At 43.9% G+C, this 24187-nt stretch overlaps 1 protein-coding gene across 3 annotated transcripts in view; it reads right to left on the bottom strand.

Annotated features, from left to right (window-relative positions):
- The window catches only part of LOC120947131 (solute carrier family 22 member 15-like), a 447489-nt gene that overhangs the window by 387409 nt on the left and 35893 nt on the right, over positions 1 to 24187 (bottom strand). For 2 of the 3 annotated variants that reach the window (XM_040362147.1, XM_040362150.1), the window contains exon 2: positions 7437 to 7580. The exons of the other annotated variant lie outside the window; for it this stretch is intronic. In XM_040362147.1, coding sequence (XP_040218081.1) covers positions 7437 to 7580 — 144 coding nt within the window. The remainder of the gene's footprint in view (positions 1 to 7436; positions 7581 to 24187) is intronic. 3 annotated transcript variants of the gene reach the window in all.

Genomic DNA, 24187 nt, shown 5'->3' with positions numbered 1-24187 from the left:
GTCAGTGCTGCATATTAGTGCCTCACCATCAGTGCAGCCTCATCAATGCTCGTCAGTGAAGGAGAAAACGTACTTTTCTACAAAATTTTATAACAGAATTTTTTTTTAAAATGTCTTTTTTCATTTGTTTAGCACAAAAATAAAAAACCCAGTGGTTATCAAATACCAACCAAAAGAAATCTCTATTTGTGGGAATTTTTTTTTATAAAAATTGTTTGTTTGGGTACAGTGTTGCATGACCGCGCAATTGTCATTCAAAATGCAACAGCGCTGAAAGCTGAAAATTGGCCTGGGCAGGAAGGGGGGTGAAAGTTCCTTGTATTGAAGTGGTTAAGCATCAATATGGTTGAACAGCAAACAAGCAAAGCATTTGCAATGAGCCCCAATCATGGGCACTGTGTACAGATAGTTCAAACCTTGCTGAATGGCAAGGAACATTTAGACACATCAGCTTTTAGTGCCTGCTTTCAAACACGTTGATACTTTAAAACACTGACATACAATTGGCAAGGTTCACTTTCAATGGATAAGTGCATTTTAAATTTACTTATCCTCTTATGCTCCCGTCTCCTTGCCCAGCACTTTGAACATAGACTATACAAGCTGCAGTGCACTTTTCATTGATGTTAATGGAGGCCGTGGCACGCATGCATCAGTATAGCTCAGAGGATTTCTAAAGATTTCACCTCTAGGCTGTGCAGTGTTCAAAAGAACACCCAGTGAGGATCTATATACACAGAAACATTATAAGTAAATATAACATATGTTCAAAATGCCTAGCGGAAAGGAGGGGTGAAAAGGTTAAATACACTAAAAGTCCACCTAAAGCATATACATCATTAAACTACTTCCATGTAAAATACATTGAAAACAATATTGACATCCATATAAACTGTATCAGCACATGTGGTTTATCTATGACTTTTTTTCTAACGCAGGAAGGAGAACTTACACACTTGAACTGTCACTTAGCATGTACCTTCTTGACATTTATGGAAGTAATGGATTGTGAGATGTAATATCAGATCTGAACATTTCTAACAAGGCAGAGACAACATGACCTGTGGCATACCACAGGCTTTATTCCTAAACCTGCAGCATCACTTGTCTCTGCTAAGAGCGCCATATCCAGAAATATTATCACATGTCACAATATCGCTCGCTTTACTAAAGATGAAAAACTTGCATTCATTATTAATGGATGGAAATGTTTCCTTGTGATTTCAACACCCTCTTCACAAAAACTTTATTAGGTGAAAAAGCTGCATTAAAAGGACTAGTACATTGCATTATCCAGCAGGCATCCTCCCATATTTCATGGAATGTAAGTTTAAAGATAATATACGAATACTTGTATTTTAATAAACACCTGATTTGGTGGCAGGCAGCAGAGAGTATTCTATACACCCTTTGTATGGCAAATCTTATATCTTCGAGAGAATTGGTACTAGATTGGTCAAAGTAAAGCTATCGTAGGATAAGTGTGGGGGCTGACATCTTCTAACTTACCGTATATACAGTACCTGTCGCCGAGAATGTGTTTTTAGCACGACAGCATCGTGCTGATTCTCGGCGACAGGGTGCCGACATCTCGCACTCGCTGGAATAGTAAAAGCACATTCCAGCAATCGCGTCATAGAAGCGACGGGAGATCCGACTTGGATTCCCACCAATTCTACACGTGTGCGGCGTTTGTTATGAATCCTGAGGGGGAACTCCCCGCCGGATTTTAAGTAAAAATCCGGCATGGGTTTCCCCCTCAGGAGCATACCGGGCCCTTAGGTCTGGTATGGGCTATCCGGGGGTCTTCTTCTATGTTCGCCGCTCTCCGCTGTTGACTCGGCGCACCCCGGTTCTTCCTCCCGCTGTTCGGTGCCTTCTCCTTCAGGGCTGAACGTCTTCTTCTTCTTCTGTGCTGTGACGTCTTCTTCTTCTGCCTTCTCCCGATGTTGACACGTCGCCTCTTCTCGCTGCAATGACAGGTGCGCGGTTTGCATCTGACTTATATAGGCCTCACAGTCCCATCATGCTCCGGTACCTACCCACGTGGGTAGGTATCACATGGGTAGGTACCAGAGCATGATGGGACTGTGAGGCCTATATAAGTCAGATGCAAACCGCGCACCTGTCATTGCAGCGAGAAGAGGCGACGTGTCAACATCGGGAGAAGGCTGAAGAAGAAGAAGACGTCACAGCACAGAAGAAGAAGAAAACGTTCAGGCCTGAAGGAGAAGGCACCGGACAGCGGGAGGAAGAACCGGGGTGCGCCGAGTCAACAGCGGAGAGCGGCTAACATAGAAGAAGACCCCCGGAGAGTGGAGAAGACCCCCCGGATAGCGGAGAAGACCCCCCTAGATAGCGGAAGAAGAAGCCCCCCCCTGAGAAGCACACACCACCCCCCGCCGAAGACGTCAGAGGAAACCCGCCGGGGGGTGGGCGCTTTTATAAAAGCGACCCCCCCGGCGGTGGAAGAGAACCAGACGGCGGCGAAGAAGAGTGGCCCCCACCCGAAGACGTCAAAGAAGAAGCCCCCCCTGCAGAAAGAGCTAAAGAAGACAGGGGGTGCCTCCGGAGCAGACTAATAAATTTTAAAAACCCTTTTGTCGTGTTTATTAACTTTAACATTTTTCCTCCAGGTGAATGGGTAGGGGTACGATGTACCCCATATACATTCACTTAGGGTGGGGGGCCGGTATCTGGGGGCCCCCTTATTAAAGGGGGCTCCCAGATTCGGATAAGCCTCCCACCCGCATACCCCGACAACCAACGGCCAGGGTTGTCGGGAAGGGGCCCTGTCCTCATCAACATGGGGACAGGGTGCTCTGGGGTGGGGGCCCGCAGTGCGCCCCCCTGCCCCAGAGCACCCAACCCCCCCATGTTGAGGGCATGCAGCCTGGTACGGCTCAGGAGGGGGGGGGCGCTCGCTCGTCCCCACTCCTTTCCTGGCTGGCCGGGTAGCGTGCTTTGGATACGGGTCTGGTATGGATTGTAGGGGGACCCCCTACGCCATTTTTTCGCCGTAGGGGGGGGGTCTCCTTACAACCCATACCAGACCTAAGGGCCCGGTATGCTCCTGAGGGGGGAACCCATGCCGGATTTTTATTTAAAATCCGGCGGGGAGTCCCCCCTCAGGATTCATAACAAACGCCGCACACGTGTAGAACTGGCGGGAATCCAAGTCGGATCTCCCGTCGCTTCTATGACGGCTTTGTCTCCATCGCGGCAAGCCATCGGCGCTGGCTCCCGCGATGGGGCTCGTAGGTGGTCAATCTCGCCGTGAAAGGGAGCGAGATTGACACAATATCGCGGTCACCTACTGTACTCGGGTATAAGCCGACCCGAATATAAGCCGAGGCACCTAATTTTACCACAAAAAAAATGGGAAAAAGTATCGACTCGAGTATAAGCCTAGGGTGTCCATCTGCATGCCTGACTGTGTCCATGTGCATGCCTCACTGTGTCCATGCCTCACTGTGTCCATGACTAGACTGACGTTTAACATGGGAGTCTATGGCAGGGTTGCACAGTTTGAAAAATCAGTGGTTCCCAGCCGTAGGTCTCCCAGACAACAAACTTTGTACACTTGTAGAGGAGAAATGGGGCATTTTCAGCACAAATAAATGTGCTGAAAAACTTGGCTTATACTCGAGTATATACGGTACTTCTGAAAGTGCTAGTTGTTTAAATCACTGACCCCCCAAAAGTAACCCTATCGGGAGAGTCAGAAGAATAGCTGTATGTAGACGAGACTAATATGACAGCCAAGCAACATGCAAATTTAGGAAAAGAGGTTAGTGGTAAACAGTATCCTCCATTGTTATTCCACAATAGTTTTTTTTTTTAAACACTTTTTTTTGCTATTTATGAGTTTACTACTTTAAAACGGACACTTGCGCAGTCATGCAACACTGTACGTAAATGTTATTTATATAATTTTATTCACACAAATAGATCTTTCTTTTGGGGGTATTAGATTACCACTGTGTTTTTAATTTTTTGCTATATAAATGAAAAAAAAAAAAACTAAAATTGTGAAAAAACAAAAAAAAAACATATACAATCAATCAAAAAAAATGATCTACAGCCTACATTTCATTGCTCGAGGTCGTAAAAAAATTCCAGGACAGTACAATAAGAGGCATGGTGAGTTTGTCTAAATTTTTGGGGAAATTAATTAAATAAATCTTTTTTTTATTTTTCATTTACATACTGTCATCAGTGCAGTACAGCGGCAGCATATGACTGGTGTAGTGATGATCAGAAATACTGACTGTTGACAATATGCAAAAAAAAAAAAATTGTACATCCTGGCACGGATTCACAAAGCACTTAAGCCGACGTATCTCGATATACGCCGCGTAAGTATGCGACGTCGTATCTGTGCGCCGTGCCCACAGAACTAGATACGCCTGAAAATAGGCCTCATCCGAACGACGTAACTTTCCTACGCCGGCGTATCGTCGGCGCATATTTACGCTGGCCGCCTCATTGCAAATATGCAAATGAGGGAGATACGTCGATTCACGAACATAGTTGCGCCCGGGGCATAATATACGCGATTTGCGTAAGGCTTACGTCCGGCGTATAGTTATTCCCCATCTATGAGGCACAACTCATGCAAAGGTATGGACCAGGGAACAGCCGTCGTAGTTTACGTAGTAGTACGTGAATAAGGCTGGGCGTAGGTTACGTTCACGCCGTAGGCAGTGATTCGACGTATCTTAGGCAGTTGTTTCGACGGGATTCTGCACATGCACACTGGGATGCGGCCACGGGATGGCACATGCGCCGTACATTATTCGTATCTTTATGACGCTCAGTCCATCATTTACATGGGGTCACGCCTCATTAGCATGGCTCACGCCCACTTCCACCTACGCTGGCTTACGCCAAGGAAACCCAGCGTAGATTTGGGGGCGAGTGCTTTGTGAATACTGTGCTTGGTGCTCTGCGATACGCCGCCGTAGCCTAAAAAAGATACGCTACGCCGGCAAAAATATGCGCCAATGTATGTGAATCCAGGCCCCTGTCATTAGAGCAGTTCAACGTCACCATAGCTACACTTTTATTGCTTATACAGCAATGATCACTGTATAAGCAATAATTTTAGCTGTCATAAATGGGTTAACATTCGTGAACAGCTTCCTTATGGTTGTAATGGCTACATCTCATCACATGGTACAGGTGGCCAGGTACCATGTAATTGCTTTGGGCCAATCACAAATCACAGCCATAAGCAAGCTGTTCATGAATTGAAAGTTATTCATGACAGTTTGTTTACATTGTTATCATGTGATCACTATGACTAATCATAGCGACCACAACTGGAGTATCCAAAAGTAAAAGGTGTTCATTGCCAATATAAAGGAAGCTAAAACAGCACTGAATAATATTCACAGTAAAGTACCAAGAAATATCTGAATACTAGACTTTTACAAAAATTTCATGGACAGCTGAAAACCTGTGGCATTTTAACTAATGAACACAGGGCATCAATTGGGGTCAGAAACCCAGGGCCGTAGATAAGGGAGCACCGCGGTGGGCTGGGTTGATCGGGAGCTGTCAGACATCACAGAGGAAGAGGAGAGCTGCGGATCGCAGAGAGGTATTGCCCGCTGTTAAAAATTACATTGAAATTTCCTCCGCTCTGCTCGCCTCCTCCTGACCCAGCGCCTGTGATAGACAACACGTCCCAGCATTGGACCCGCATTCTGTCTATCACAGGCGTGGGGCCAGGAGGAGGCGGGGCTGTGTGAGCGAGCAGAGCGGAGAAAATTTCAATGTAAGTTCTAACAGCGAGTAATACCACTCTGCGATCCGCAGCTCTCCTCTTCCTCCGTGATCTCTGACAGCTCTCGATCAACCCAGCCCACCGCGGGCAGTGCTCGCCCCCCCCACTCCCAGGCGATCCGCGGCTCTCTTCTTGCTCCGTGATCTGACAGCTCCTGATCAACCCAGCCCACCGCGGTGCTCGCCCCCCACTCCCAGGCGATCCGCGGCTCTCCTCTTCATCCTGTCATGTTCTGGCCGCCAATGGGGGGGCACAAGGACTCCGCAATGGGGGGGGGGCACAAAGACTCCGCAATGGGGGGGGGCACAAGGACTCCGCAATGGGGGGGGCACAAGGACTCCGCAATGGGGGGGGGGCACAAGGACTCCGCAATCGGGGGGGCACAAGGAATCCGCAATGGGGGGGGGGGCACAAGGAATCCGCAATGGGGGGGGCACAAGGACTCCGCAATGGGGGGCACAATGAGTTTGCAAAGAGGGCACAGTGGGGCTGCATTGATGAGCACAGGTGAGGCTGTGCTGAGGGGAACTGATAAAGTTGTTGTTAATATTTATATCTGTAACTTAATTCGGCATAAAACATTTAAGTGTTATTTCATGAGATAATTTATGAGGGTGCGTGATTAGCGGCAGAATTAGGGGCGGAGCAGTGTAGGGATTGGGTTGGGCAACTGATGGCTAGTAACCCTTGAGGCCTGGCTAGTGGCTCAAGACTTGAAATTTTGAGCCCTGATGTATAGTATTACTTATTGTTTTATACATTCACACCAAAAATAAGAAAACGTGTAAAGGATTAAGAGGTCTATTTAAAAATGTTCTCACACAAGATTCCTATAACTTTCACACGGGATTCCTAAATTTTTGTATTCGGATTCAATTGGAAAAATGCGTGAAACCCAAGTGAAAAATTGTACGAATCCAATGTGAAAACATTTATAAATAGACCCGTAAGCTAATTTTTTGGGTTCCTTAATCTTTTTTTTTGCTTACTCTTTACTAAATCAAACCCTATATTAGAAAAAATTTGGAGAATGCAAATAACCAAACACCATAATGTGGCAATGGTAAGTGTAATGCCGCGTACACGATCAGAATTTCCGATGAAAATTTATCGAAAATTCTGATCGTGTGTGGGCCCCATCAGACTTTTTTCCGATGGTGTTTAGAAATGGAAAATAAAAAAAAAAAAACGATAGGAAATTTCTTATCGTCTGTGTGCAACTCTGACAGAGAAAAAACCCACGCATGCTCAGAATCAAATCGACATGCTCGGAAGCATTGAACTTAATTTTCTCAGCTCATCGTAGTGTTTTACGTCACCGCGTTTTGGATGGTCGGAATTTGGTCTGACAGCGTGTATGCAAGACAGCTTGAACGGAATTCCGACTAAAAATTCCATCGGATTTTAGGCCATCTGAAATTCCGATCCTGTGTACGGGGCATTAGATAGATTACAGCACATAAAACAAAGTTAAATGTAGAGTTTTCCTTTAGCACTGATGGAACACAAAGGAACACAGACACAATACTAGCTCATGCAGTACATTTATACCGGATAACAAAATGATAAGGCTAAGAAATTAACAATTTGGAAATTACATTTCTTATCTACTATGCTCCCTTCAAGCATTCAGAATGATACTTGCCTCAGATACTATGGAGGTGAAGTTGTTTGCATATCGGACATGCTTGATAAAGTCTTCATCACCGAGGCCTTCTTCCTTATCAATCTGATATTCTGGTACAGCGCCCACAATGACAATCAGCATTGATTGAAAAGCCACATACACCTAACAGCAGCAACAAAACCAAATCATCAGTTAAAAGGGACAATGTAATTTTTTATCTACTTCTGTATTAAAAATATTAATATAACTTTTATAAAGCTTAAGTTTGGCAGTTTTTTTTTAAATCTTTATTTATTGTTTTTATTTTTTTTTCTTACAAACAGTGCCTTAAAAAAAGTATTCACACCCGTTGAATTTTTCCACATTTTGTCATGTTACAACCAAAAATGTACAGTGTAAATGTGTTTTATTGGGTTTTTTATGTGATAGACCAACACAAAGTGGCGCATAATTGTCAAGTAAAAGAAAAATTATAAATGGTTTTAATTTTTTTTACAAATAAATATCTGGAAAGTGTGGCGTGCATTTGTATTCAGCCCCCTAACTAAAATCTAGTGGAACCAATTGTCTTCAGAAGTCACCTAATTAGTAGAGTCTACCTGTGTGTAATTTAATCTCAGAGGTTTGTTAAAAAACCTTAATGAACAAACAGCATCACGAAGGCCAGGGAACACACCAGACAGGTCAAGGATACATTGGTGGAGAAGTTTAAAGTAGGGTTAGGGTATAAAAAGATGTCCCAAGCTTTGAACTTTTTTACAGGGCTCCATCATCCAAAAATTGAAAGAGTATGGTGCAACTGCATGGCCATTCACCTAAACCAACAGGCTGGGCAAGGAGAGCATTAATCAGAGAAACAGTCAAGAGGCCCATGGTAACTCTTGAGGAGCTGCATAGATCTACAGCTCAGGTTAGAGAATCTGTCCACATGACAACTCCACAAATCTGGCCTTTCTGGAACAGTGCCAAGAAGAAAGCCATTGTTGAAAGAAAGCCATAAGACGTCCCGTATGCAGATTGTGAGGAGCCATGTGGGGTACACAGCAAACATGATGAAGAAGATGGTCAGGTCAAATGAGACCAAAATTTAACTTTTTGGTCTAAAAGTAAAACGAACACTGCACATCACTCTGAACACACCATCCCCACCGTGAAGCATGGTGGTGGCATCATCATGCTGTCGGGATACTTTTCTTCAGCAGGGACAAGAAAGCTGATCAGCGTTGATGTGAAGATCGATGGAGCCAACTACAGGGCAATCTTAGAAGAAAACCTGTTACAGTGTGCATAAGACTTGAGGCAGCAATTCACCTTCCAGCAGGACAATGACCTCAAACATACAGCCACAATGGCTCACAATGGCTCAAAGATCAAAGCATATTCATGTGTTAGAATAGCCCAGTCAAAGTCCAGACAAAGCTTGAGCTCTTTTGCAAAAGAAAAATTGGCAAAATTGGCAGTCTGTAGATGTGCAAAGCTGGTAGAGACATACCAAAAAAGACTTGCAGCTATAATTGCAGAGAAAGGTGGTTCTACAAAATATTTACTCAGGAGGGTTGAATACAAATGCACACCACACTTTTCAGATATTCATATGTAAAAAAAAAAAAAATTGAAAACCATTTATCATTTTCCTCCCACTTCACAATTATGTGCCACTTTGTGTTGGGCTATCACATAAAATCCCGGTTCACATATCTCCGCTGCGACTCTGATGCGAATTTGCACAGGGGTCCTGTGTGCGTCTTTTCAGGTCTAAATTCAGCCAAAAATTCAGGTTGAAATCAGACCTGAAACAGTGAATGGGGATGCACCGGACCCCTGCTGTGAGCCGCATTCGAAGACCGTGTAAACCCAGCCTGAAAGATTAGTGAATACAGTTTACAATTGCCCAATCATACATCTGATAGGCACTAGGAGGCATGGATTCAAGGTTAAAAGGTGTAGACTTATAATCCGCTAGAGCTCCTTTGCTCGCCTTTGGGCTACTACTGAAATAGGCCCAAGGTGTCCAAATGACAAAAAATAAAAATAAAGAGGGAAACAAAAAGGAGGGGGAAGGGTGAGAGTGGGATAAGAGTTGTGGCAAAGGTAGGTTGGAAGGTGTGGCTGGCGATTGAAAATTCAATGGTTAACCTGGAAACAGAAGCCCTGCAGCATGTTACAGGACCAGAAGATGTGGAGCATGGTACTCTACTCCTCTAGGGATCGCCAGAAGAGCAGTACACACTGGCCCAGATTCAGAGAGCAATTGCGTCTGCGTAACCATAGCTACGCAGCGCAATTGCTTACTTGCGCCGGCGTTTCGAATGCTCCTGATTCAGGAACCTCGATACGCCAACTGCAGCCTAAGATATGCCTGGCATAAGGCTCTTATGCCGTCATATCTTAGGCTGCATTCTTACGCAGGCCGCTAGGTGGCGTTCCGGTAGTGGTCAGCGTATAGTATGCAAATTGCATACTAACGCCGATTCACTACCCTACGCGAGCCCTGCGTACGCAGTTTACGTCGTTTGCGTACGTCGGGTTTTGCGTAAGGCTGCCCCTGCTATTAGCAGGCGCAGCCAATGCTAAGTATACCCGTCGTTCCCTCGTCGCGAAATTTAAAAATTACGTCGTTTGCGTAAGTGAATCGTGAATGGCACTGGACGCCATTCAGGTTCACTTTGAAGCAAATGACGTCCTTGCGACGTCATTTATCGCAATGCACGTCGGGAAAGTTTCCTGAGGGAGCATGCGCACTACGCTCGGCGCGGGAACGCGCCTAATTTAAATGATCCACGCCCCCTACGGGATCATTTAAATTACGCGCCCTTACGCCGGGCAGTTTTCGGAGCGCACATGCAATTTACGGAGCTACTGCTCCGTGAATCAAGCGTAGCGCAGGAAATTTACAGAGGCGCAGCGGCAAACCGGTGCGCCGCGCCTCCGTAAAAAAAAAAGGGCAGAGCTACCTGAATCTACCCCACTGTGGGTATATCTTTTGGAGGGCTTTAGATACCATACACCACCTAGAAAGGATTTTGCATCTCTTAAACACTGCATGAAACCGACACCTTGTGGGTCATTTGTAGCATTCTGTCACACATTTATCAGTAAAGGAAGTGTAGAGGTCTCCCACTATAGAAGATATTTAGGAGGTGTTGGATTTGGTGGGGGAGGACATTATGTGGTATGGCTGAGATAGAGTGTGGAATCATCTCTTCATCCAGACATAGTATTTCAAATTCCAATGGGTTGGGCAGCATTGTTGCCATTCCCCAGTTGTGGGCGATAACATTTTGTGGAAGAGGAAATTCAAACATTTTGGCTAGGGACAGCCAAATACCATCCTGGAAAATGGGCATCACCCTATGTCACCATGTCATAGTTTAGGTCTGCTTTTTGTGGAATGGTACGACAGCATTACTGCACCTCTGTTATTGTTATGAGAGTTAGTAAACAGAGCTTTTCGTGATTTCAGCCCCTGGGGACTGGACAAGCTGGACTTTGTTTGCATGGCTACAAAAATGCCAAGAGCAAAGCCCAAATGCCCATTCATATTATCTTTTATACATAATAGGTCCATCCTATTCCATAGCAATTCACAGTAGAATATAAAGCAAACATAAATTAATATTTAACAGTAAAGACTAATGCTGCCGGAAAAATTGAACATTTGCTGTCAGAATTTCCGACAGCAAAAATTTGAGAGCTGGTTCTCAAATTTTCAGACAACAAGTTTTGTTGTCGGAAATTCCGATTGTGTGTTCACAATTCCGACGCACAAAATTCCACGCATGCTCGGAATCAAGCAGAAGAGCCGCACTGCCTATCGAACTTCATTTTTCTTGGCTCGTCATACGTCTTGTACGTCACCGCGTTCTTGACGTTTGGAATTTCCAACATTTGTGTGACCGTGTGTATGCAAGAGACGTTTCAGCCAACATCCGTCGGAAAAAAATCCACGGTTTTGTCGTCGGAATGTCCGATTGTCTGTACGTGGCATAAGAGTTAACAAAAGGACTGGATGGTCCTGCATGTTAGAATTAACAATAAAATATGACCAGTGTGCAATATAAAAAAAATACCCTTAGGATTTCTAATACAATTTATTTTCCAATGAAGGACACAGTAATTATACTTTTTTTTTTTTTTTTTTTTTTAATAGTCAGATTATACTGCCACATTACAGGAGGTTGAGATTCTGGCAAACAAATGTAGCAGCAGGAGCCATTGGCTCCCATTGATATCAATCACAGCCAGTGAGGAGGGAGGGGGAGAGAGAGGGTCGAGACACCCTTAGCACCGCTTGCTATGGGAGCACTCATGTGTGCTCGCTCTCATGCCAACTCTGTGTGTCCATATGACACGCAGAACGTGTGTCATATGGACACACAGAGTTAGCATGAGAGCGAGCACACATGAGTGCTCCCATAGCAAGCAGCTTGCTATGGGGGCACTTGGTGGAGGGTGGAGGAGCCAGGAGCGCTGGCAGGGGACACGAGAAAAGAGGAGGATTGGGGCTGCTCTGTGCAAAACCACTGCACAGAGCAGGAAAGCATGACAGGCATGCCATTTCTTTTTTTATATCTGAGCGTTTACAATCACTTTAAATAGTTAGCAGGTCCAAAAGCAGCCCAGACGAGGACTAATCGATCCAACAGATGTGGAGATCATACTACAAAAGTGTCTGGAATTATAAAGACCTGATCGAAGGAAAGATGAAGAAAGGCCAACAAATATAGAAATTGCCACAACCAATGGAAGGACACCATGAATCAACCTTGTGTCCCAGACCAGACCAGAAAATCATCTGCAAGGCCAAAAAAAAAAAAAATGCTACCTGAAGTATTTATGGGCCCCAATCAGTGCAGCGATCCAACAAAAAATAGGTGGAACAGCATATTACCCAAACAAGAGAAAAGTAGTCCAACAACTAATGTAGTCAACTAAAACACAAATGTTTCCTCGGCCAAGTCCCAGAGAAGAAGGAATCCTAAGGCCCCTTTCATACTGTCAGTTTTCACGGCGGACCTGAACAGGCGCTCAATGCTTGTCTATGGAGCATCGGATGTCAGCGAGGACCATGTCCGCTGACATCTGATCCAATCCGATCAAATCAGACATATGGCGATACGTCGCCATCCGTCCTGGTGGATCGAATCGGGTGAGATCTGATGAAAACGGACATGCTGTCCGTTTTCGTCCGATCTCTCCATAGCAAGCAGCGGAGCTCGACAAGCCCCTCCCCGCTCAGTGTGCAGAGAGGGATCCGCCGGCTCAGTGGAGATCAATGGAGAAATGTCCCGCTGAGCTGGTGGGCGCCACTGATGGATCTGTCCCTGTGTGTTTAATAGCAAAAAAATAAATAAAAAAATCAGACAACTTCAGAAAAGGCTTAAAGTGGTTCTAAAGGCAGAAGGTTTTGAATACAATGTATTAGGATAAAAATACGGTGCCATTTCCTGGCTTTAATCCAGGCAAAAAAAAGAAAAAATATTTCCAAGTCCTGCAATTGAAGTTCCCGAAGCTGGCTTCCAGGGGCTCAACAGTGCTGAGATACAAGACTCAAGACCATTAGGTCCCGCTGAACTGGGAGTGTTTAAGAAGTGACCTCCGCAAGACTCGTTATGTCGATGTTACAAGCCCAACCCGGGCTAATTCGGCTAACACTATTATTATCAGTGCTACCACATTTCTTGCAAGATGTGGGAGAAGTCGAAACCGAGGGAAGCGTTGAATAAGGGAGAACTGGTCCCTAAGGCGTTACCAGTGCAACTGTTTCACTATCTGCCAGTGTTCATCCACCAGTAGGTGGCGTATAACCTATAAAGTAATTATTATGGTTGCTCTGTGTCCCGTGATGTACGATAAAGAAAAACTTTGTGCGCAGCAGCCCTCCTCAGCCCCCATAATACTTACCTGAGCCCCATCTCGATCCAACGATGTCTCAGCTGTCTGGGACTCTCCCTCCTCATTGGCTGAAACAGCAGTGAAGGGCCATTGGCTCCAATCAAAGTCATTGAGCCAATGAGGAGACAAAGGGGGTGGGACCAAGCTGCAGTTCCGTGCCTGAATGGACACACAGAGCAGAGGCTCGGGTGCCCCCACATCAAGCTGCTTGCTTTGGGGGCACTCAGCAGGAGGGAGGGGCCAGGAGCACCAGTGATCCATGTGATAACAATGGATGTTACATGATAGGTTTTCTCTTAAAGCGGTACCAAACCCTTTTATCCATTACAACAAGGAAGCTGCCATCTTAGCCTCGGTTTGATCTGAAGTTGCCATGGTGCTACACATATGATCAGTTATGACATCAGTAATTTGATGGCTTGACCGTTCAGTTGAGAGTATATGCAACTGTAGTAGTTAGCATTCAAGACATACCCTGACTAATGCCTCGTACACACGATCAGTTTTCCCGACAAGAAAAGTGTGATGCGAGCCTTTTGTCAGGAATTACGACCGTGTGTATGCTCCATCACACCTTTTCTCTGAGAATTCCTGCCAAGAAAATATTGAGAACAAGATCTCAATTTTTCATGACAGGAAAAATTCCTATCGGGAATCGCGGGCATCTGTATGCAATTACGACGCGAAAAAAAACATGCATGTTCAGAATCAAGCAGAAGAGCCAAACTGCCTATTGAACTTCAATGATCTCGGCTCGTCGTACGCGTTGTACATCACCGTGTTCTTGACATTCAGAATTTCAGCCAAGATTTACATTTCCCTGCAGAAAAAAAAACACGGTTTTCCTGTCGGAAAAACTGATCGTGTGTACAGGGCATACAGTAGGTGTTTGTGATATTGTGCTTTTAGCACGACAGCGTCGCGCTGATACTCGGCGACAGGGTGCCGAGATCTCGCCGACATCTCACACTCACTGGAATAGTGACAGCACATCCCAGCAAGCGCGTCATAGAAGCGACGGGAGATCCGACTTGGATTCCCGCCAATTCTACACGTGTGCGGCGTTTGTTATGAATCCTGAGGGGGAAGTCCCCGCCGGATTTTAAATAAAAATCCGGCATGGGTCCCCCCCTCAGGAGCATACCGGGCCCTTAGGTCTGTTATGGGTTGTAAGGAGAGCCCCCCTACGCCGAAAAAAACGGCGTAGGGGGTCCCCCTACAATCCATACCAGACCCGTATCCAAAGCACGCTACCCGGCCAGCCAGGAAGGGAGTGGGGACGAGCGAGCGCCCCCCCCCCTCCTGAGCCGTACCAGGCTGCATGCCCTCAACATGGGGGGGGGTTGGGTGCTCTGGGGCAGTGTATTAAAATATTTTATTTTTCTGCTCCGGAGGCCGCCCCCTGTCTTGTCGGGAAGGGGCCCTGTCCTCATCAACATGGGGACAGGGTGCTCTGAGGTGGGGGGGCCGCAGTGCGCCCCCCTGCCCCAGAGCACCCAACCCCCCCCATGTTGAGGGCATGCAGCCTGGTACGGCTCAGGAGGGGGGGGGGCGCTCGCTCGTCCCCACTCCCTTCCTGGCTGGCCGGGTAGCGTGCTTTGGATACGGGTCTGGTATGGATTGTAGGGGGACCCCCTACGCCGTTTTTTCCGGCATAGGGGGGCTCTCCTTACAACCCATAACAGACCTAAGGGCCCGGTATGCTCCTGAGGGGGGGACCCATGCCGGATTTTTATTTAAAATCCGGCGGGGACTTCCCCCTCAGGATTCATAACAAACGCCGCACACGTGTAGAATTGGCGGGAATCCAAGTCGGATCTCCCGTCGATTCTATGACGGCTCTGTCTCCATCGCGGCAAGCCAGCTCGACGCTGGCTCCCGCGATGGGGCTCGTAGGTGCTCAATCTCGCCGAGAAAGAGAGCGAGATTGACACAAAATCGGGTTCACCTACTGTAACTGTTTTTGGAAACAGTTAAATTGATGGGTTTAATTCCGCTTTAAAGGGGTACCCATGGATGTGAGAGAGCCCTCTCAGTCAAAATTCTAATTGAGAGAAAATGGAAAGTAAAGCTCTCTACACTTTCTCAATAGGCCGGCTGCCGCAAGTGCTGAACTACCGGCTGAGTTCCCCAAGGCAAACTCTGCAGGAAGTGGGAGCGGGTATCTGTCAAAACCAGGTACTTGCTCCCCCTTTTCCCCCACAAGGTGCCCAATGTGAAATGGGACGCTGAGCTTCCTCTTGAATGGAGCTCAGCTTTAAGAATAGGGCACAATTTTGTTTTTCTTACTACATGTGAGTACATAAAATTGTACAAGTGTTGACAGCACACTGGAGAGTCAGACATAAAGTGCAGTGTTCTGGGTCTCCAGAGGTCAGACACTCCCCTTGCACAGTTCTCAACAGTACCCTAATGCACAGTAATAAACAATGCTGCTTAGGAAGTATGAGCATGGTTGATTGAAGCACTGTGCAGAGCTAGAGATCAAGACCTTTGTGCTTGGTGTGAGGCCCCGTACACACGACCGAGTTTCTCGGCAGAATTCAGTCAGAAACTCGATCGAAGCTGGATTCTGCCGAGAAACTCGGTCGTGTGTACACTTTTCAGCGAGGAAGCCGACGAGGAACTCGTCGGGCCGAAAAGAGAACATGTTCTCCATTTCCTCGTTGTTCAATGAGGAAAGTCGGCCCGCCGAGATCCTCGGCGGCTTCCACACTGAACTCGACGAGGAACTCGATGTGTTTGGCACGTCGAGTTCCTCGGACGTGTGTACGGGGCCTGAGAGCAGTGGCCCAGCTCTCCAGATTACTGCTCACACAGGGCAGCTTCTACAGTTCTAAATCATGAACATATGGCAAGAATAAAAAAAATGCCATATTAGGCTTTAAAATTGAATACAGACGTAAAGGCAAATGCAATCTAATAGACACTACTGCCAACATCAAAATAGGCCATGGAAACACAACAGGGTTTATGTTTATTGTTCTCTGCATTTTTTCTTTTTTTTAAGTAGCAAAACAATTTCATAAACACTGTTATTTGGTCTTCAATTTTGCTTAATTATACACTCCTCGCCTGACCTAACTTGATTGCTTAATTATATCTTATTGTGTGAGAAACACAATCATATTGTGAATTGCGTTAACTGTGCTAACCCGATGGTATGTCTTCTCTTGTTGTTCTAGAACAATTCTACATTATTATTTTTCCTAAAACAAGGTTAAAGCAAATTGGAATCAGATAACCAGTGTTGCTTTCCATTGAAAAGTTCATCTTCACTTTGAAATATGGTGCCTTAAAATGTTCTACTTTACCTATAGAATTATCATAACCCTCCCTAAAGTTCATGATAAAACCAAAAAGAATAAAAAACTTTCACTCTGTCACAACTAAGCCGCCCTAGTCACAGCTTAATAAGGAACTTCATATATTATTTGATGTTCCAATCTCCATGGGGTACAAAGTACAATGTAGCACTTTGTCCTATCTTTGTAGGAGCTGTAGAAGCCAAAATCCATCATGTGATAGCATGTCCAGACTTTGCCCATCAATTTCCTACCAAGATACCTTTGTGCCAGAAAATAGGCACTAATACATGGAAGTGTGTTTTAAAGTGTTTGTTACCCCAGCATATTCCTGATATGTCCTTGCTGTACCATGTACTTGTATGAGAACGTATCCTGTTCGCTTTGTATTGCTTTCTTTGTGTGAAATCCCTGGAGTTCCTGCCAGTCCCCCTGCTTTCCTATTAAAAACTGACCACACTAAGCAGGAGCGCAAAGTGTGGTCAGTTCTCTAGCTATGCTGGGAGCTCAGCCTGCTCGCCTCCACTGATCAGCCTTCTGAGACCCCCTGCACAACCATTGACTGAAAATTTCAGTGTGCTGCTGCTTTGCCTCCCCCCAGCTCCTATGCAGCTGAGAACAGAGGGAATGTGATTACTTATAAAAAAAAAAAAAAAGGGGTAGAAAGGGTATTTATCATGTATTTTTAGATCTTTGCACAAATGTTTTATTTTAGTTTTAAACTGAATGGGTTTTACAAGGTGATCGTTTTTCAAACTTTAATTAGGTTTTATGGTGAATGTTGCTTACAATAAATTGTAAGCTATGGCAGATATTTTGGTCTTTGTATGTTTTTGGGCTAGGTGATGAGAAAAAAAAAAAAAAAAGAGTGCCCTTTCTAACCAATAGTGAACAGGGCACCTAATCATTTGGCGCAAGGGGTACAGAGTGGCCTGGCATCTATGCAGAGCCTATATTGATCTTCTTTCACAAAGAGGTCATATATATTTGGTAAATGAGCATTCTACATCTGGTGAAGAGTAAGTTCTTAGGTGGACAAGGAGACTTGTAGCTATATTCAGAGAGACTTAGTCTGAATTTGCGTCGGCGCCAATTTAAGCGTATTCTGGTAACCAGATACGCTTAAATTAGGCTCAGATACGAGCGGCGTAAGTGTCTTACACCGTCGTATCCTAAAGTGTAATTTTTAGGCTGACCGCTAGGTGGCGCTTCCATTGCGGTCGGCTTAGAATATGTAAATCACTAGATACGCCTATTCACGAACGTACGCCCGGCCGACGCAGTACAGATACGCCGTTTACGTAACGCATTATCAGGCCTAAAGTTATTCCATCAAATAGCTGGAATAGTAATGTTAAGTATGGCTGCCGTTCCCACGTCAAAAATTTTACGTCGTTTGCGTAAGTCGTCCGTGAGTAGGGTTTTACAACATTTACGTCCACGTCACCTAGCAGGCAAGTACTTTGTGAATCATGTACTTGCCTCGCCAACTTACGGCGGCGTAGTGTAAACACGATACGCTACGCCGCCGCAAAGTTAGGACGCCCTTTCTGAATCTAGCTATTGGAGTTTATTTCAGTCACTGATTACTGTTTTGTGTGAAGAACACTGGGATTAAAGCTTTAAGGCTATATAGACATTGTTATCAGGATATAAAGTGTGATGGACATTTATAAGTGCTATGTAGTAAAGGTATCTGTGTGATTAGACACAAAATAAATGGATGTCAAAGCAGAACTCTAGGCAGATATATATAATACACAATTTAATGCAGCTCAGAAGATATTACTACATCATGAAATATATTTCTTTTTTTGGCAAGAAGAGCAAGTACCTGGATTAGACTTGGTATCAACTTCTTACAATCCCTGTATCATATAGCAGGCATGTGAGATGAAGCCGTTATAAAAGGTGCCAATCGATTCATAGACTGACAAGAAGCATACTGTTAGGAAGGGAAAAGCAAAGTAAAAAAAGAGGAGCTCATCTCTGTCCTATTTCTCTTTTTTACTGTCCAAATCACAGATTAGTGCAGATCCAGAATGATCTGGGCTCAGAATAAGTTGGTTGAATGATGCTCCGAGGACATCCATCGAAAAAAAAAAAAAAAAAAAAAAAAAGAAGAAGAAGAAGTAGGGGAATACTACAGGGAAACATTTAGACTGAATGTGAATATCACTGCAAAAGCTGGTTTTGTTTTTTTAAACCTCTTATTTCGCTATTCACTTTCATCCTAATACTGTCTGGAGTTCTGCTTTAACTGCTTAAGGTCCGCCCTATAGCAGTTTTACTGCTACAGGATGGAACCTCTCCACTGGATCACACATTTATACAGTATATATATATATATATACACAGTACAGACCAAAAGTTTGGACACACCTTCTCATTCAAAGAGTTTTCTTTATTTTCATGACTATGAAAATTGTAGATTCACACCGAAGGCATCAAAACTATGAATGAACACATGTGGAATTATACATAACAAAGTGTGAAACAACTGCAAATATATTTCATATTCTAGGTTCTTCAAAGTAGCCACCTTTTGCTTTGATTACTGCTTGGCACACTCTTGGCATTCTCTTGATGAGCTTCAAGAGGTATTCACCTGGCGCAGCACCCCATCACTCTCCTTCTTGGTCAAATAGCCCTTACACAGCCTGGAGGTGTGTTTGGGGTCATTGCCCTGTTGAAAAATAAGTGATGGTCCAACTAAACGCAAACCGGATGGAATAGCATGCCGCTGCAAGATGATGTGGTAGCCATGCTGGTTCAGTATGCCTTCACTTTTGAATAAATCCCCAACAGTGTCACCAGCAAAGCACCCCCACACCATTACACCTCCTCCTCCATGCTTCACGGTGGGAACCAGGCATGTAGAGTCCATCCGTTCACCTTTTCTGCGTTGCACAATGACACGGGGGTTGGAACCAAAGATCTCAAGTTTGGACTCATCAGACCAAAGCACAGATTTCCACTGGTCTAATGTCCATTCCTTGTGTTCTTTAGCCCAAACAAGTCTCTTCTGCTTGTTGCCTTTCTTTAGCAGTGGTTTCCTAGCAGATATTCTACCATGAAGGCCTGATTCACACAGTCTCCTCTTAACAGTTCTAGAGATGTGTCTGCTGCAAAAGGTGGCTACTTTGAAGAACCTAGAATATGAAATCTATTTTCAGTTGTTTCACACTTTTATGTTATGTATAATTCCACATGTGTTAATTCATAGTTTTGATGCCTTTAGTGTGAATCTACAATTTTCATAGTCATGAAAATAAAGAAAACTCTTTGAATGAGAAGGTGTGTCCAAACTTTTGGTCTGTAATATATATATATATATATATATATATATATATATATATATATATATTTTTTTTTTTTACACACACACACACACACACACACACACAAACACACACTCCGGCTCTTCCAGGTAGCTGACGTGAATGCCGGCTCGCTCCCACTGTGATTATACACAGTGGGAGCTGATCGGCGGCCACTCAATATCTGCCAGCACCTGTCGATCCTTTGGTACAGAGGGAGAACAACGATCTGCCTATGTAAAGAAGGCAGATCGCAGTTCTGTTAATAGGGAAGACAAGTATCCATGTCTTCCCCTAGTGAAAAAACCTCCCATAGTATAAAAAATAAAAAAATAAAACACTGGCTAGGCACACATTTAACCCGTTGATCGCCCCTGATGTTAACCCCTTACCAGCTAGTGTCATTAGTACAGTGACAGTGCATATTTGTTAGCACTGATCACTGTATTAGTGGCACTGGTCTCGGCTAGTGTCAGAATGTCTGTCACAATATCGCAGTCCCCGCTATAAGTCGCCGATCGCTGCCACAACTAGAAATAAATAAAAATATCCCATCATTTGTAGATGCTATAACTTTTGTGCAAACCAATCAATATACACTTATTGGGATTTTTATAAACCAAAAATATGTAGCAAAAAATACACATTGGCCTATATTGATGAAGAAATTAGATTTTTTTCCATTTTTTTGGATATGTTTTTAGTAGAAAGTAAAAAATGTTGTTGTTTTTTTCAAATTTGTCAGTTTTTTTTTTGTTTATAGCGCAAAAAAAAAAACACGCATTGGTGATCAAATACCAGCAAAAGAAAGCCCTATTTGGGAGATTATCACAAAAAAAATGGCCTGGTAATGAAGGGGGCAAATCTTCCAGAGGAGAAGTAGTTAATGAAGGTTAAATGGTCTTTATAAATGTAAAGGAGGTTGTACAAAGATTGTAGCGTCACACTGTAAGCTATGTGGTAAAATTGTAATATTACATTTTATCTTGTTCTGGCAATTGCGACGTTGTAAAACCAAAAATATCACTTTGCAGCTTTGCCTATTTACCCATCTAGCATTGCTACGATATGATCATAAATGATCCAATGAGTTTAAACTCAGTTACTAAAAGCTCATACACTTTTACACAAAGCAGCCAAAAGTAGTTGAAGCAGATTTGTAAGTTTTTTTTGCAGACTACGTGGAAGTATGCCTGGTACCTTTTGTATTGTAATGCACCTTCTCCATCTCCATATCGTGCTCCTATTTTGTCACCCTACTACACAGGCTTCTGATGTATAATACAAGTGGCCGTATTACACACAATAAGAAGACACAGGGGGTTATTTACTAAAGGTAAACCCACTTCGTGCTACAAGTGCAAAGTGCACTTGGAAGTGCAGTCGCTGTAGATCCGAGGGGGACATGCAAGGAAATTAAAAAGCAGCATTTTAGCTTGCACATAATTGGATGATAAAATCAGCAGAGCTTCCCCTCATTTCAGATCTATCCCTCGGATCTACAGCGACTGCACTCCCAAGTGCACTTCGCACTTGTAGTGCAAAGTGGATTTGTCTTTCGTAAATAACCCCCATAGTCCAAAGTTGTCACTCTCAGGAAAATGCAGCCATCCCCAGCAGCACGATTCCCTTTTATCCCTTAATCTTGGTCTTAAAAAGAGTCCTCCTTGACACAATGGTGGTAGAAAATGCTGGGCTAACAGGCAAGCTTAGGATTGCATATATACTGTATAAGCAGCAGACACACACACACACACACACACACACAGGGGTGATAAATAGGCGACAGTGATCAATCATGATCCTACCACCAGCCTTACATTTGTGATCCTTCCAAATAAAAATAAAAAAAAACACAGCGTACCAGCTGCTTTGTTATAAACAAATAATAATAAAAAAAAAGACTTACCACCTGAAAGCAACAAATATCATTATCAGTAAAATGGAATACACAGGATCCAGAAAATAATTGAACAGTTTTAAACAATGTCCATTGTATCATAAAAGAATTTCAGCTTACAAGGCAAACTTAAATCTTCCCTAGCAATCTGCAACACGCACGTTAGTACCTACAGTTTAATGATCATTCCTCAAGGGAAAAAAAAAAGACTTAAATAAGCGTACAGCTCAGCACAATAGTTTGATTTTTTTTTAAAAAAAAAATGTATTCATATCCATATACACTAAAAGAAAAATAACTAACACAACAACCATGAGCATACACAGCAGATAATATTAATTATACAACACACCAAGGTAATGTTAAAATACTATAGCTAAAATTAGTGCAGTAACAGACAAACAACAATTAGAATGATAAATATTCATTCACCATTATGAAGTACAAACTGCCAATTTGCTGAGGGCATGCCTTGGCACTGAAGACCTTTTCTCACTGGAATGGTCACCTGAATTTTAGTGCATCATATGATTATGTCATATACAAAAATAAAATAAAAAAGGAGGGCTGTTTTTTTATCCTCATGAAGGGTGCAATATAGACAGCAATTAAGGGATACATGGATAAATTAACTTGGCATTCAAAGACCAGTTACTTCAATTCAGCCTATTTTCCACATGTAAACTCCACTTAAGAAGAAAAATGAAAGTGCAATGGAGCTTTCAGTTTAGAACAGGTAAATACATTCCCAACACATCAAAACAAAAAAAAAATGTACAGTCTTACAGCTCTTTCTATTTAAAAAGAAGCCACGACCGGGATTCCCAACGGGAAAAAGGTCCGTCGGAAATCCCGAGGGGAAAACCGAGAACCTGCTCTTTCCCCCGTACAGACGTTTGGTTTTCCTGTCGGGAAAACTCAGATGAGAGCTTATCCTCAGGAATCCCGACTGTGTGTATGCTCCATCAGAGTTTTTCCTCACAGGAAAATGGCCAAAAATGGCCGTTTTCCGCCGGGAAAGAGTCCACCGGGAATCCCGGCTGAAAAAAAAAGCAGGTTCTCTTTTTTTTGTCCAGCGTTTTTTGGGCAGTTTTCCCGTCAGAAAAACTGCAAGGAGCATACCCTTCTCCTCGCAGTTTTCCCATCTGGAAACCCGGACGTGTGTACGGGGCATAAGGCTCCATGTTGTTTTGCCGAAGCTCCTAAACTCAACTCCATAAAAGCCTAAGTGCCAATATACACATAGGCTTTTAGCAGAGTTTAGGAGTAGTGATGAGCTCCGGCATGTTCGCACAGTGCACGTGCAGAGCCCGCCAGGGAGTCTGCACGGCGATGCGCTAATCACAAGCAGGGAGACATATTCCCGATGCTCTAGTGCAGAGATCGGGAAATGTCTCCCTGCCTGTGGTTAGCGCAGCACCGTGCAGACTTCCTGGCGGGCTCTGCACGTGCACTGTGCGAACACGCCGGAGCTCATCCCTATTTAGGAGATTCTGTAGTTAGGTGAGGTTCAACCTCCCTCTCCTAAAAGCAGAAGAATGTTCAGGATAGGAATCTGTTGACTGCCAGCCTCAGGAAAACGCAGCAAAACCGTGGTGCCAAGATGCAGTTGCTCTCTTCTGTGGAAGGAATAGTCCAACACAAGTCAGAGCTAGAGCCCTCCAATCAGCAAGGTGTACGAGCTCCAATTTAGCAAAAAGACCAGTGCTTGACCAGTAATGATCCTTCATTGCAGCACATTGGCAATTGAAAATAAATGGCAAAGCACTGATGTAATGTATAGATATGAATTGCCTAAGGCAGTGGTTTGCCTGCCTTTTCATTTTTACTACTTGGATATAAGGGGTATCATGTGCTTCTATCAATTTTAGCAAAAAAGAGAAAACAAAAAGCAATAAAGACCTTCATTCTACAGTTTAACCTTTGATCTCTGGTTTCTGGGATTTTTCCAACCCTTCAAGCAACCATTATCCACATTTTAACTTCAAATTCAGGTTGCAGACAGGACGGATAATTTTTACATTTTGTATATTAGGTTCCACTTCACCATATTTGTAGAAAAGACTGGATATCTGCTGAACATGTGTGCATCATTTCATATTCAAAACGGGGGAGGATTTCATAAGTAACAGGAAAATAGAACGGTACATAGTGTGTGTGGGCCATCAAATTGCCGAAAATGAATTATGACGTTTATTACCATTCAGCCAAGATTGGATGCATTATAAATATTAATCTGGTAATAAGTGGTGCAATAATACATACCTTAACCTAAACGTTGAACCTTGGCCTACATTGGCAAGGTCATTTATAACCCTTTCAAATAAATTTAATGACTGACATTTACTA

The sequence above is a fragment of the Rana temporaria genome, chromosome 8 (genome assembly GCF_905171775.1).
Source record: "Rana temporaria chromosome 8, aRanTem1.1, whole genome shotgun sequence".
Classification (NCBI taxonomy): Eukaryota; Metazoa; Chordata; class Amphibia; order Anura; family Ranidae; genus Rana; species Rana temporaria.
The sequence above is the reverse complement of the archived record's forward strand: the minus strand, read 5'-3'. Positions and strand labels throughout refer to the sequence as shown.